At 39.3% G+C, this 15,043-nt stretch overlaps 1 protein-coding gene across 7 annotated transcripts in view; it reads right to left on the bottom strand.

The window, feature by feature from the left end:
* The window catches only part of ANKRD55 (ankyrin repeat domain 55), a 47,501-nt gene that overhangs the window by 17,655 nt on the left and 14,803 nt on the right, over positions 1–15,043 (bottom strand). For all 7 annotated transcript variants that reach the window (XM_052778658.1, XM_052778659.1, XM_052778661.1 and 4 more), the window contains 2 exons: positions 11,312–11,440; positions 47–231 (listed from right to left, as the gene is read on the bottom strand). In XM_052778658.1, the coding sequence (XP_052634618.1) occupies positions 47–231; positions 11,312–11,440 (314 nt within the window). The remainder of the gene's footprint in view (positions 1–46; positions 232–11,311; positions 11,441–15,043) is intronic.

Below are 15,043 nucleotides of genomic sequence, written 5' to 3'. Positions count from 1 at the left end.
AATAGAAAGGAAGCAGCAATTTCAGTTTCAGAGTTTCCATGGTTACCTGTCATCCACATCAAGGGCCTGCAGGTTGCACTCTGGGACTTTAGCCAGCTCACTGATAATATCACTGTAGCCTGCAGCAGCAGCAATGTGCATACATGTTTTGCCATTCTCGTCATCGTAGTTTATTATTGATGGTCCCTGGTAGTGGTCCAGAATGATGGAACACAGAATCCTGTTGCCACTCTGGGAGGAAGTTCAGAGAAGAAAAACATTTTACAATGGAGCTCACACCAAACTGCATTTTCTCTGCTAGAGCAGGCTAAATACAATAACGGTATTTTGTTTTGTGTGTACCAGACTCCCCAGGTATGAAAGCCAAAAGCTTCCAATCTCCTGCTGGGAATTGGGTTTGCTTTATGAATTTCCTAGAACACTTTGAACACTGGAAAAATAATAAATAATGTACCATTACAAATATCTCCAAAAGTTACAGTCTTCTCAGAAATAACTTGGGGTTTTTGCTGTTTTGCTAAGCCAGAGTCCAGAAAGATATGAGCCTATATTTTCTCATAGAAATTTAGGGTTGGAAAGGACCTCAAAAGACCAACCCACTTCTGTAAGCCTGTCCAAGTACACCTAGAAAAGCCATGTCAAATATTTGCTCAAGTGATTCTGGACAACTTTCTTAGCTAGTTTGCTCTAGTGCTTCAGTATCTTAATAGAAGGTTGATGTTGTTCTCTAACCTGCAAACAAAACTGAACATTTTATATCCAAACTTGGTGGAAATAGAGAAAAAGAATTCATGATTTCTTAATAACAACATAGAAACACAAGGCTGGGAAGGTCTTTCTAGATCATCAAATTCAATCCCTGCAATCACTTGCAGCTATGTTACATCATCCCTTTCATAAACTTACTCTGTCCATTAAAAGCAATTAGGTTTTTTGTCCCCATTACTCCCAAAGGAAGGCAGTTCAAGAACTTGTTTGCTTTAATGATTAGTATCTCTAATTTCTATTCATACTTATGGCTGATTTATGTCCCTTTGTTTCTGTGCCAGCATTATTATTTAGATTAAATACTTCTTTCTTCTAACTAGTATTTGTTCTTCAGATGTATTTATAGGCAATCATCATATCCCTTCTGAGCTGTTCTCTTGCTGCTCTAATCAATCAAGGTCTTTTAAGTTTTCCTTGTAAAATAGGCTTTCTATTTCTCTCATCAACATACTAACCCTTCTCCTTTTGTGTTTTAGTTGTGTATCCTTGGAGAGGGGTTATTAAAATTGTACCTAGTCATACACAGACATTTTTGCCAGGACTTTGTACAGTGACACTAGCTCTTCCCTATTTGTGTTAGAAATACCGCTTTTGGTATGTCACAGAACAACATTTGCCTTATTCACAGCTGTGTCTCATTAGAAGCTCCTAGTTATTTTGGAATAACCCTTTTCGCCTCAGTACTTATCTTCTATAGTCGTTTCCAAACATAGAGTTTCCATTTTCTGGGAGGACCTTCTGTTGTTAGCACCCAAGTGCATGACTTAAATGTTTTATCCTATTCAATTTTGTCCCATTTGTATTACTCTAGACTTGAAGGTGATCCAGCTTCCCCTGTATGATGCCCCCATTCTTTTCTGTTAATGTCTTCCAGTTTTTGTTATTGCCAGATTTTGTCAGAAAGCCCCTGTGTTTTGTGCCAAGTTATGAAAATACTAAGCAAGATTGATTTCAACCCTTATCCTTGAAAGTAATTTCCTTACAGCCTCTATTCAACATTTAATTACTACTCCACTTCTTGAATTTGAGATACAACTTCTTTTGCTTCTCCTTACTTTTGCCTATTATTTTGTCAGATGTCTACTTATTCTAAATATATCTTTTAAAGATGGATGGTCATCCGTTATATCTCAAGTCTCTTCTACACACTTTTTTTCTCTGCTCTTGGGATACAGATTCCTGCTACATTTTGCACCACTGACAGATACATTGCAGGTCCCTGGAACCTGCTGGTCCCAGAGCTTCTCAGTCCAGCTGAGAATTCCCTTAATTTACCAAATGTGTCCCTCTGAAATCAGGAATTTTGTTTTGTATGTACTTTGTTTACTCACCTGTTTAATTTAGAGTCTACTCATGATCATGTCATCCAAGCTTATTTTCTATGACCAGGCATTTTATAATGTCCTCATTAACCATGTTAAAATTGTTATTAATTTATAGTTGTCTGAATAGCTAATGAAAAAAAGAGTGTTGATCTTCATATTCAGCAATACCGAGGTCCTGTTAATAATGGTTGGTTTTATTCTCCAGACCCTATGCCAAACATCAATGTCCTCCATACTGGCATAATTCTCTGCTACATTTTTTGGTCACTAGCATCAGAGAAATTTAGTCACATTCAGGGCTCACTGAATCTGGAAGTCTATTGTATACTTCTAGTACTACCACAATGAACATCTATCTATTACCATCCTTCTCCAAGTCAGTTTTGATACAAAAAATTATTAATGTACAGTATCTTACTATTTCTGTATTCGTGTTCTAGTGATGCTACTATTCCTCTAATTTTATACTCTCTTGCTAAGTCCCATTTTCACATCATGCACCTACAGTTTCAGTCCCTCAATGTTCTTGCACAACTCTTAGCATTTGCATAAGAAATTTCCCACTGTTCTTACTGGCATTTTATACATTTGCAGACTGTCCTGTCTCCCACCAATCTTCCATTTTCTAGACTAAACAAACCATTTCAACCTCTCTTCGTGGGTCAAGGTTTTCAACCCACTTATCATACTTAGTGCTTGCTTTTGGCCTCCTTCCAGTGTGTCTACAGCTTCCTTCAACCGTGGCACCCCAGACAACATAATTATCCAGCTGAGGCTTCTCTCCTGACATTGAAAATGACATTGCTACTTACTGTAGCCCACATGTATCACACTTCTGTTAATATGTCCCAGAATGATGTTTGTTTTGTATCAACACCATAATTTAAACTCCTACTCGCTTTGTAATCCACTAGTCTACTAGTGTACTACTCTTCATTTTGTGCAAACTGCTTTAATTTTTCACAGTTCTGTATACAGTGCTATTTTATTAATCTCAGTTCATTCCTACAATTTATCAAAATAGTTTTGAATTTCATCTTGACCCATGAAGTGCTTGGTGTCCCTCTCTCTAATTTGGTTCTAGCTGTGGGTTATATATGTGTTCTGTATTTTGTCACCTCATTATGGAAGAAATAAAAACATTCTTATGATAAATCACTGGTTGGACTGTCTGTGAGATGTCCACCTCCAAAGATTATTTGAACTGTCCTGAATGTGGCTGATAGAGAATATATGATGTGTAATATAAGTCCCTGGGTTGATTTTGATTGCATTACTCCTTATTCTTCTCCACTGGGACATCCTATCTTTGGACTGAATTCTGGGTCCATTATAGCAGGTTGTGCTTATACAAATTGTTCTGTTGACATCATTCAGTGTGATTAAAATTGCATGTACTGCTCAAACCAGAAAGGGCCAAAGAACTGGACTTTTTATGATTGCTCTATTCACCACCTGCTTAACAAGCTTTCTGTGCCATGTAATGAACTTTATTGGCACTTTTCCAGTATTTCTCTGTTTTACTACATAGTATTAAACTGATTAATTGACATTCAAACATACTATATTCAGTAGCTTCTTATCTGAGGAAGCAATAACTGCTTTGAAGATGGCTATGAAATTTCTGTCCTAACAATTCAATCAAATTGTTAATTACATTTTCTAAATAATCAAAGGATATTTCCTAATATTTTGAACCTTCTGCTGAAAGATATCTCTGGCCAACTGCTCTGTGGCTTTCCAGCTCTCTCTTCTTAGGAATGCCTTCTTATCTTTACATTCATCTTGGCTTACTTAAGTTGCACACAAAATTCTCCTAAAACGCTTACACTGCCCTTATTCTTAGATTGATAGCTTTGAGCTGAGGTCACCAAAAATGTAGTCTTCCTGTGGTAAATTTACCAGGAACCACAGTACTATTGTTAGACCAGGATGTTCAGTGGTAAATTTACCATAGGAAAATTACATGGTTTTGTAACCTTACTGTATGTATCCCTAAATTTCATTTTCCCTTTTTGTATTCAATTTTTTTTCAGCAACGTTCTCAGAGATTATTAGTTATTTCTGCTATGTGTTTCAATATAATTCTGCTGGGGTCCCCCCACAGTTTTCTTTATACTTTTGTCCCATCTCACACCTCTATCTGCTTGCATCCATTATTCATTCACCTCAGTGAACTTTTCTTTCTTTGACCACTCATCTAAATTAAACTTAATTTAAGAAGAAGAAATGTCCTCAAGCCTCGATCCAGGAGCCCTTGCAAGGCGAACTCTCATTGTGCTTTATACAAGTTTTTTGTCTGAGATTTGTGTCATCTCCAGACAGTGGCAAACAACAAATTCACTAACGGGGTTGTTAGCTCTCACTTTCAGTTTATTACAACTCCATTTTCTTTAGGTTGGTTAATAAAAAGCCAGCCTTCTGATAGTTGCGTCTCTCAGTGCTTTCAAAATAAGAAAATAATTCTTCAGGAAGTATCCATCGAATCGTGTACCATGAGGAGAATCTCGCAAGTTTGGGACACTTTTCTGGTTTTGACACTTTTTTTACCTATGTCTACTCAATTTATCCTTACTGTTACTACAGCCATTGTTCTTATACTTCAGCCCTTTGTAGGTCTGACTGATATGCAGAACGATAATTTTACTTTATTGTCACTTAAGTAATATTCTACCATAACATTGCATTTTATTCTGCTAGGTCTTCAGTCGCACATACTACAATGTTTTCCTTGTTCACTGCACAATATAGAGGGTTAATTTTTTCCCCTCGTCAGAATACTCCAGTGAACTAGATATTTCAATGTCAGAGAAGAATTATGTGAAGGGAGTCTGCTAAGCTGGCTTGTGGCTACCAGTAATGTAGAGGTGGGAGGGGGAAAGGGACAAGCTATGGACCACTTCTTAACTGTTTTCAGGAAACCCTGACAAATTATTTTTCTTCCAAGTGAATGCCTCTGGAGATTATGTGGTTGGGTTGTATTAGTTCTCCTATATTTTCTGTCTCTTTGTATTAGCGTGCAGTATAAAGTCTTCCTATCTATGGCCAGCTTTGCTGCATGGAAATTCCCCACTAGCAGCTCTTGGTGTTGCTTCTTATCATTAGAGTTGCACTTCAGGGCTGTCTGTGTTTCCTCTTCCTCTACATTCCCTCCTCTTTCAATTCCCCACCTGTGAATCCAAAGCTTTGGCCTTCTCTTTGATGTCCTTCTGCTCTGACCCTGAATGGCTCGACATTTTAACCATTATTTCACTCCTTTCTGCAGCAACAAGCAAATACTATTCCCATTGCAGCACTCTGGGAGGTGACTTTTACTTTTATAAAGGAGCACCATAAATTACTATAGATTAAATAAAATCTGCATCAGTACTTCTGGCTTCCTCATGGAAACCATCTTTGTGTATCATTGGGTGCTGTTTGGGTTTTACGTTACAGAATGCTGGCTGGTCTCCCAACCCTTCTATCTTTCCTCTTATCCTTCACAAACAGACACATATAGCATATTATAATATGAAATTGACTGTAACACCAACAGGGCCATTGAAAAAAAAAAAAGCAAAGATCTTTTTCTTGTTTGCACACACAGGATCTTTCTCCCATTGTTAAGGACTTCCAGCATCCCCCCTCTGTATCCCAGATGACGGAAGGCTGAGGAATGGAAGCACATTCACTCTACCTCCACTGCTGCCATGCCCTGGCTGCCAGATCGCTGTGTTGGCAGTGGAGAACCAGCGCAAAAATTCAGAGCACTCTGTGGTTTCTCTGCCCTCAGGGGACAGAGACAACTGGGCCCTGTGCTGAGGAAAGGAACAATCCGTAATACAATCCCTCTTCAGCTTCCTCCTGCCAGGGAAACTTTGCCAGAAGTTGTCTGGATGCAGCCCAGGCACTTCGCAGGGTGTGTTTCTGATGGCAAACCAATATAAATTAACAACAACTCTACTGAGGCTGCTGTAGTTACATTGGTGAGATGCAGCCATCTCAGAGAGAAGCTCATTTGTCTTCTAACCCTAGAGAAGCCTCAGACATGCACTGACACAGTGTCTCTTGCAGACTCAGAGTGACCCAGCTTGGCTTGACTTTGTGGTGCTCTTGGAAAGAGAACGTGTTGTTGTTGTACAGGATACTTTGTCCTGTGGTCCTTAGAGCACTGCTGCCTCTGATACAACTAGGGGACACAGTGTTTTTAAAAGATTTAGCCTCTCAGCAGCCTTAGTGGGTGTTGGAAAAAGCTACCAAATGACAAAGGCAGTCATGGAGGCATACCTCTACGGCTATCATATGTCCCTGCCTGTCTTACCCTCTCTTTGCTCAAAAAACTGCACAAAATGCTGGCCAAGTCTCTCTGAGAATTTATTTTCGCTTGGAGTCTGCTATAATAAGTGTGTATGATTTACTGTGTAAATGACTATGGCTATGACTAAAATGACTTGGCAGCTTTCCCCTGCTAGTACATTGTTGTGAGGACTGATTTCTCTGGATAAGCTGTTTATGTGCTTTGAAAAAGAGGTCATCTTTTATTCCACAGTAGAATAAGGATTTATTCCTTACTACTACCAGACAAATGGAAACATTTGTCTTCCAGTCAGGCATAGGAGATCAGGACATTTATAGATATGCAAAAAGTGTGATGCATGTACATTACTCATGTTCTGGCATCCACTTGAGGAGTTACACATAGGTTGTGTGCTGGGAAGAGGTCTGGCAATTATCCTGTACTTACCTACAGGTTTTGCCTGAGACAAATTCGTACTAAGCTTAGTGGGAGTTCTGCAATTGATTTTCTTGGAAATTTGATTGGTGTGAGTAATTACATTGTCAACAGCATATTTATACTTGAAGGACTTACTGGTTAACAGTCAATTATTTCAGGTAAAGGTAGTTTTTTCTGATGATCTGCTTGTACTGATGAGTTTGTATATCAATACTGCTGTACTGTGTACAAGTCACAAAAGGGGCTTTGGCTTATGAACTGACATAAATGAAAGTGGAGAAATAGGTTACATCTATATAAAAAAACCAAGCAGCACTAGGGAACGTCTCTGAGCATCAGAACTCAGTTGTCTGTACTGTAAAATTTTTAAAATCCTGTGCCATAAAATTTTTAAAATCCTCCCTGGCATAGTTTTGGCTTGGGTCAGTTAACACTTTCCGCACCAGTTCCTGGACATAGTTCAGGACCTAGCATGGGCCACAGACCATTCTCAATAAGTGGTCTGCATACAATCATCCTGTTTTAGAGAATAAGAGAATTTAGCAGTGGGGACACAGGCTGTCCTGTGATAGTTGGCCTTGGTGCCAGTGCCAAGACTCAAGCACATTCAATTTGCTATTGCAGACATTGTCACAAATGTTTAGGGCACTTTTTGGAAAAAACTTCTGATGGTATTGGAGGAAGTTTATTTCTTACTCAAAACTATTTGCAAACTTTCTTCCTCCTTGTTTTGCAACTTGGTGGCTCACTCTGTAAAGCCCTGCTGCTATGCAACATTCCAGCCTCCATGAGCAACAGCTGTACCTTTGCTGGAATAAGAATATTTACACAGGAAAGGGATTTCTTAAGGGTATGCTTTAAAAATGCAGATTGAATCTGTTTTTCATTTGTTTGCTAACAGTCAAAATTGTCTTTAAAGCTTAGTGACATAAAAAAAGAAATCACTACTCTCTCTTTCTAGCTATCTCTAGAAAACTGCATGAAACGAGCGAACAAGTACAATTCTGCATGAAACCAACCAGACTGTGAACCATGCCTAACAAATACACCTCTTCTGGCCTAATCCAACAGCAAAAATGTCTGCCATGGAGAAACACCCGCTAAGTTTTAAGAAGTCTTTGGAAGTCTCTCTGAAATTTTCCACCACAGGCAGCCCACAGAAAAAAAATGGGGTGCTGGGCAGAGAGAAGGAGCGCAGTGATCCCTGGGGAGACACCCTGGCCCTGAGCCACCGCTGCCTTCCCTGGCCCTTTCCTCTGCACTGGCTGGGTGGCCAGCTATGTCCTCAAGATGCCCTGCAGCAACAGAGAGATTCGTTCGTACAAATCCTGAAATTTAAGTGTGTTCTCACCTTCCAAGTAATTACAGAGAGGCTGCCATGCTTGCTCAGCCAAACACAAATGAATAATTGCCTATGCTTTGCTTTTACAATGTGTTTAAGATATACAGGTATTTCGCTCTGCTCTCAGGAAACAGGGGAATGAAATAATTGCATTGTTGCTATGGAGCAAATATGCAGGCTTGTAATTTTTTAAAACTTTGCACTCTGAATCAACCTATAAAAAAACTATAAGTGCAGCACCACATGGCAGAATATTATTTTTAATGGCTTCTTTTTTGTTGCCTTCTTTTTATCCCTGGAGGTTGCATTTCTTCACTTTAGAAAGAGATCTTTGTTTGATTGTTTGTTTACTCTTTAAATGAAAGCTGGTATTTCTACATAATCATATGACTTTGGCAGCCAGCATTTTGAGAAAGAGACAAAGAAACTTCTGGTAAAAATCATGACAACTGGCAAGGCAATCCAGGAAGACTCCGAATCTTCCCAGGCTATTTCCGAAGTGCTACTAATACTATTATGATATGGTAGTATGCAGTATGATAGTGTATACTGTATAGTATATACTATATTTTACTAGGATTTCAATGACATCATTATCTAGAATTGTTAGAACAGCTTTACACTTTGTTCCAGTATCAGTTAATAGTTTTTTGTTAAAAAGGTGTGTTTCATTTTCATTACAGCAATTATTGCTGGCTGCAATGAATAGAGAGAAATACCTCCTGGGACACTTCTAATATAGCCCTATCTGCACCAGCTCTTAAAAATATTGCATGTGTAAAAAAATTGACATGAGATATTCTCACTACAAACAAGAATGATCTGTCTTTTTGACACCGATGTAACGCATTTGCACTGAAGGCGTGAACTTCACCAGCAGGAGGTTTGAACAGACCTTGGTGTGGGCAAAGTCTGTTTAGTTACACGGCTGGGACTCCACAGCCACCGTTTGTCTGATAGGAGACCATGCAGTCATTGAAACAGCCAGCGTGGAACAATTATTTCATATGAAACATGTCTGAGAATTTGGTTTCAAATGGCAGGCAATGGTTTTTATGTGGACCCACTCTGTGTTTCACCCCAGCATGCACAAACTGCCTTTTTCCTGCAACTTCTGAAACAAGTTTCTGTGCAGTGACTGGTCTTCCCCTTGCTGCATTTTTTAAAAATGAAATTAAACACAGGGCCCTATTCAGCTGAAAACAACCCCTGCAACTGGTACTGCCTGAGCTCTGTGAGTCTCTTGTTCCCTGAAGATATTAATACAATTCTTAAAGGAAATATATCACCTTTCCAGCAGCCACAGAGGAGGCTATTAGATGTAACGATAATCCCACACCACAGAGCTGTTGTTCTGCTCTCTGTCATAGCAGAGAAAGTCATGCCTGTCCACGGTATCTGCTTCTCCTGGGCCTAACAGGGCATCAGAGAGCACTGGCTGAAAGTATTTTTTCTTGTCCAAGCTTGAATAAGAGAAATATTAACAGATCTATTCCATGGTGTGGTATTTCAACTACACCTTCTGGACCTAGAATATGGAGAAGTATGTGGATGGAAGAAGCCATTTGTAAGGCTTCATAGCAGGAATCTCTCAAAATGAAAAAAGTGTGTTCATCCTGCAGGTTTCCTCTGTTTTCTGGGAGCAGCTTAAAGGGAGAAAAAAGAGGGATTTGTGATTTGCCTCCACCTGAGGGCAAGTGGGTTTTGTGCAGTTTTAATTTCTCCCTTTCTCAAGAGTTATTCTGCATGTTTGTTAGAGAAAGGTGGAGGTGGGTGTTAATGGTGAATTAAATAATAAAATTTACAAAATACAGAACCAGGGAAAGATTAAGGTATGAGGGGAACTGAGGGTCCTGATATGAAGGGGATTCCCTTTTGTCTTTCTGTTTGGGAGACAGCTTGTTCCCAGAGATATGATCCAGACCACTGCCTAGCCTGCAGGAGCTTCCATCAGTTTCAGAGATTTCCCACTGGAAGCAGCCTGCATTGGAGTAAGCCTGGTGAAAATGCACAACAGGTTTTTGAGTAGATACCTTTACTCTTCTAAGGCAAAATAGCAAGGGATGCAGCCCAATTTCTGTCTGATTAGGATTAAAGAAGAACAAAACTAGTGTTGAAATAATACCAGTTGCAGAGGCGAAAATATACCTCTACTTCAGAAAAATAAAAGTTGAGCCTATTGTACATGAACCATCTGTGGGAGGTTGTGGTTGAAGGAAACAGATTATTGGTTCTCAATGTCCTTACTCATTTACAAATATAGTATGTGGCACTTCAGAGCTTTTGAATTTCTTTGTTGACACATTTTTTAAGATGACTGAACTTAGACCAAAAGGTGAGGATGCAAATATTTAGTCATTGTAGGAAAATGTTACTGGATTTTTGTGCAAGTTCTATTTCTGCTTATCTGGTGTGCAGGTGTTTTGAACATTGATACCGGAACTTGCTATGGCAAGTGAGCAAGTAAAAACATATTTATATAATTTCATCTGGGAAGTTTTCTGCAGTAAAGTTTCAGCATAACTTAGTAAATTATGCTATATATTAGACTACTAACTACCAATTGCATAATATACTGTTTAATACCACATTAAACCTGTGTGTTTTAATTCTCTAATGGTGGCCTGAGTAATTTTTAGTGATTTGACACTTTTTTTTTTGCATAGGAGATAGGAACATACAGCTCAACAGGAAACGTGTTTGGCTCCTTGTCTTCCTTATTCTCCAGAGAAGGAGGGCCTCAACTCTTCAGCTAATTATTCCAGAACCATAGTTGTTTAAATATGTTTTAGTTTATGTTTACATTATTTTATTCCCAAAGGCCTTTGGCAAGACTAAGCTGCTGATTTCTGCAACCCTGATTTAGTGAAAAAATTTAAGCATGAGTTCAACATGAAGCACACACATAGTCCCAGTGAGATAAATGATAACCTTGTTTAGGGCAACAGTGCTGAGCCTGTGTTAAGTATGCCTTCCTATCCAAAAAAGATGTTAGATCCTTGATCCATGCCCACTAGCAAAATGCTGGGGCTGTTAGTGGGCATTCCTAGCATCCATTTTCCTCACTTCACAGCCAAAATAATTGCTTTTGGAGTATTTAGGACACTACAACAGCCAGCTCAGCTCAAGCAACTGCCTGGTGAAACAGTGGCTGTGGCTCACCTGTACTGCCCAGTGCAGAGCTGTTTTGAAGTCTTTGTCCACCAGAGTTGGGTCTGCTCCCTTGTGCAGCAGAGTCTGGGTGTGCTGGGGCCTGTTGTGGAAAGCAGCCCAGTGGAGCGAAGTCATTCCCTGAAATCCACAAACCCGGAGAGCAAATAATCATCACTCAGAGGAGCACCTTTCAAGCCTCTCTATATAAGCTAGACAGTTCTGAAACCGTTCGGGACTGACGGACTCTTTCCTCTCCCTCTTGTTTTGGAATAATTAGTAACAGCTTCTGAATTAGTGGAGTCATAAGGGGGAACCAAGCAATTAACTTTTTGGAGTTATTATAGAAAATGGATACAAATGCAAATGCTTCTTTGGTATGTGACTATAGCCTGTTACAAATAATGCATGGTCAGGACCACGCCAGCTGGGGGATGGTTCCTCACTGCTCAGTTTGGATCCTGTGCGAAAAGCCTGTTTTGGACTGGTGCTTTGACATGACACAGTGTGATGTTTATTTTAGGTCTTATCTTTGATCCAAAATAAATATTATAAGCTAGTATTCTAGCTGGCCCTAATCAGCAAGCAAAGGAACTGGCCCAGTGATGTCAACAAAAAAGTCATAATATAAACATCTTATGTTTACTGTTTAGGGAGAAAACAAAGCAAATGGTAAGCTATTGACCTGCATTTTCATTCCATCTTAGCTGTGTTCAGTCGGTCTTGGTAGATCAGAGAATTCATGGCCTGTATTTGCACCTTCATCAGCATTGTTATACACACCTATATTTTACTCTACATCCATAACATTAGAGATTTTCTGTATGAAGTTACTCACTCAATGTGTTTCTTAAAAATTGGTAGTGGTATTCAGATGGGGTAATATTTTACTTTAGGCAGGCATTGTTTACTGTCTCTTATCAGGGAAAATGCATTTCAAGGGTCTTGCCTGGTTTCCAAAATGACAAAAAGCAAAAAATACAGAGTGGAAAAGAAATTAAAACTTGACATAGAACCCCATAAAGCCAATTGGCAACAACTCAGGTGAAGTGTGAGCTATAAAACATTGATGCGGACAGCTTATCAGTGCCTTAATAGTGGAAGTTGTTAGCACTGATTTTCTAACTGAAAGCTTGAATGCTCTAACAATTTCTCTCACTCATCAGATATCTTTTAAGGCTTTTCAAGTCCCCATATGGCTTAAGTGTAGGAGATGACAAAATACAGCAGTTGAACAAGAGCAGTTTTGTTTTTAGTTAGGGTTTGCAAAGGTTAATCATGGGGGTTTTGGTTTTGTAAAACCTAAAATGAGGGTAAAATCCTGCCCTAACTGAAATTAATGGGAGCTCTGCTATTGACGTCATTGGACCAAGGTTTTGACACAAGGGACTTAGCACTGTTGATGGACACTCAGTATCTGTGAGTGCCGTGAAGTGAGGCTTCAGTGAAGTGATTTGCAGCTGGGAAACGGGTCCTCACCCCTAGTTCTGGAGAGACGGAAAAATTGCTGAAAGAGGAGAAGCTACAGTGTACCAGGCCAGTTTTCTGTCATCCGCTCTCAATCTGTTGATATGGACAAAAAATCCTTGAAAAATCAACTTTCTCTCTGTTTCTACTGTAGCAACCAGCAGAGTCAGCTGTAACATAAGAGTGTGAGAACTGTGGGTAGGGATCAAAGACCTCTCCAGTACAAGGACACAGCTCAGACAGATGGTAGCAGATGCTTAGGGACAAAATTTAAGAAACAAGGCTTGATATACAGTAACCTAACATTTCATAATCAGTCTAAAGACTTCCTATGACATCCAGACCTCCACAGGGTAATGATGCATTTTCTGAAAAAGTAATTATCTTCATTTTCTTTAAAACTGCTGCCTGATAATTTCTGTAGGTGTCCCCATCATTTTAGATGTAAAAACCAGTTAATAGAATTCTCTTTTCATCTTCTCCATGCAATTTACGATGCCATGGACTTGTCTTACATCATCCCTCTGACATAGTTGCCAAGCTGAAAGTCCTATTGTAGTTAGTTTGTTCTAGTTGCTAGCCTGCCCATGAAAGGAAGCTACTCTGTAACTATTACCATCTTTGTAGTCCTTTTCTGTTCCTTTTCTTGTATATCCTTTTTCAGATTACTCTTGCAGCCGACATGATGTGGATGTATCAAGGATTAAGACAGAACATAATCCTGCTTCCTGTTTTGTTCTCTATTTCTTTTCTAATAATTCGTACATTCCACGTGCCCTTTCGGAGCACCCAGCTGAGCAAAGAGCATTGAGCTGGTTGTAGTGGGAGCTCACACATGTGGGCCTGCTGCAGCAGGCAATGGCTGTCTAGCCCGCACCCATCTGATTTATGCATGGTGATACCAGCCTTGAGTGGCATCTGTAGATAGACTACTGTTTCTGAGAGGAAGCATGAGAGTGATATCAGAACTGTCAAAGCTGAAGATCCAACAGAATGTAATATTAAAGGTGAGACAGCCAAACCATTGTGCATTTATAAAAAATAAAGAGTAATAGGGGACATAAAAGGAGAAAAAAACCAAGAAATGGCTGTGGGAAATAGAGCGTGACATTTGTTTTGCCCAGATTTGAGGCTTTTTCAGGGAATGTTTCTTCACATTGTCATCTCACAGGCTTCATAAGTAAACCCACAGAAAGCCACAGTTGTGGAAACTATGAAACCTCCAGATGTATTTCTTACTGTTTATGCATTCATGCATTCATTGGGGTGTTTTTCTCAAGTGTAAGATGGGAAAACTGAAGTGTTTTACTTATGCCAAGGGAACAGCTCTATTAGCTGCAATCGTTTGTGAGGATCCACGTTTTTCAGAAGACATGAATATTCAGGGCTTAGTACTGACACTTGAACAAATATCTTCTCAGTGCCAAATGACAGTGAGCTGGACTAAAAGTTCCAGATTGCAAGTAGCAATGCATTACAGCAAAACATTACAGCTTGAAATTATGATCCATGGTTCCATGCAATTCATTAGCAACATAATTCTACACCAAGACAAAGCATATGTCTGGTTTAGTTTGTTGTGAGCAGGGTCTGCAAACTATCCAGTGGATAGGGAATGTTCATGGGAAGTGGGAAAACTAACAACCCTGTGGTGATTCTGGCACCGCGGAGAAGAGATGCATCCTTGAACAATTATTAGAGTGAAGAGAAACATATCAAAAGACATCCAGAGTCTCTCTTGTGTCAGGCTTCTCTATTTGGAGAAGAACACATTTGGGAAGTTAACACTGTCCTGTGTACACTATATATATTTTACATATATATATATATATATATATATATATACAGGGCATAATTCTTTAAGAATCAGAGGACAGCATAAATTTTTGTAGCTCCATGGCTGTTCTGCGTAATACCAGCTTTCCAATATTTTTCCTGAGAACTGTACTTTAATAATGGGATGATTGGTAAAGGTGAGGATTTAGTCCAATGTCTAACTTTAGAAGAATCAAAAGCAATTAATGTCTTGGCAAGTGAGTGAAGAGACTGATTCAAGGTACCTTATAGCTGGCAGTTTATGGAAAAGGTTTATTAGCCTGAAGGTGCATCACGTGTACTAGGAAAAATGAGGTAATGCTTTGCAGAGTTCAGCAAAAGCATTATAGAAATTTTTGACTAGTGCAGTCTCATGATAAAATTGATAGTACAGTAGACTCTTTCTGAACAGCATGACTTGTATGCCCCCAGAGCCTGGGACTTTGACTTGTAGCACAAGCT

The sequence above is a fragment of the Harpia harpyja genome, chromosome Z (genome assembly GCF_026419915.1).
Source record: "Harpia harpyja isolate bHarHar1 chromosome Z, bHarHar1 primary haplotype, whole genome shotgun sequence".
NCBI classification, from domain to species: Eukaryota; Metazoa; Chordata; class Aves; order Accipitriformes; family Accipitridae; genus Harpia; species Harpia harpyja.
The sequence above is the reverse complement of the archived record's forward strand: the minus strand, read 5'-3'. Positions and strand labels throughout refer to the sequence as shown.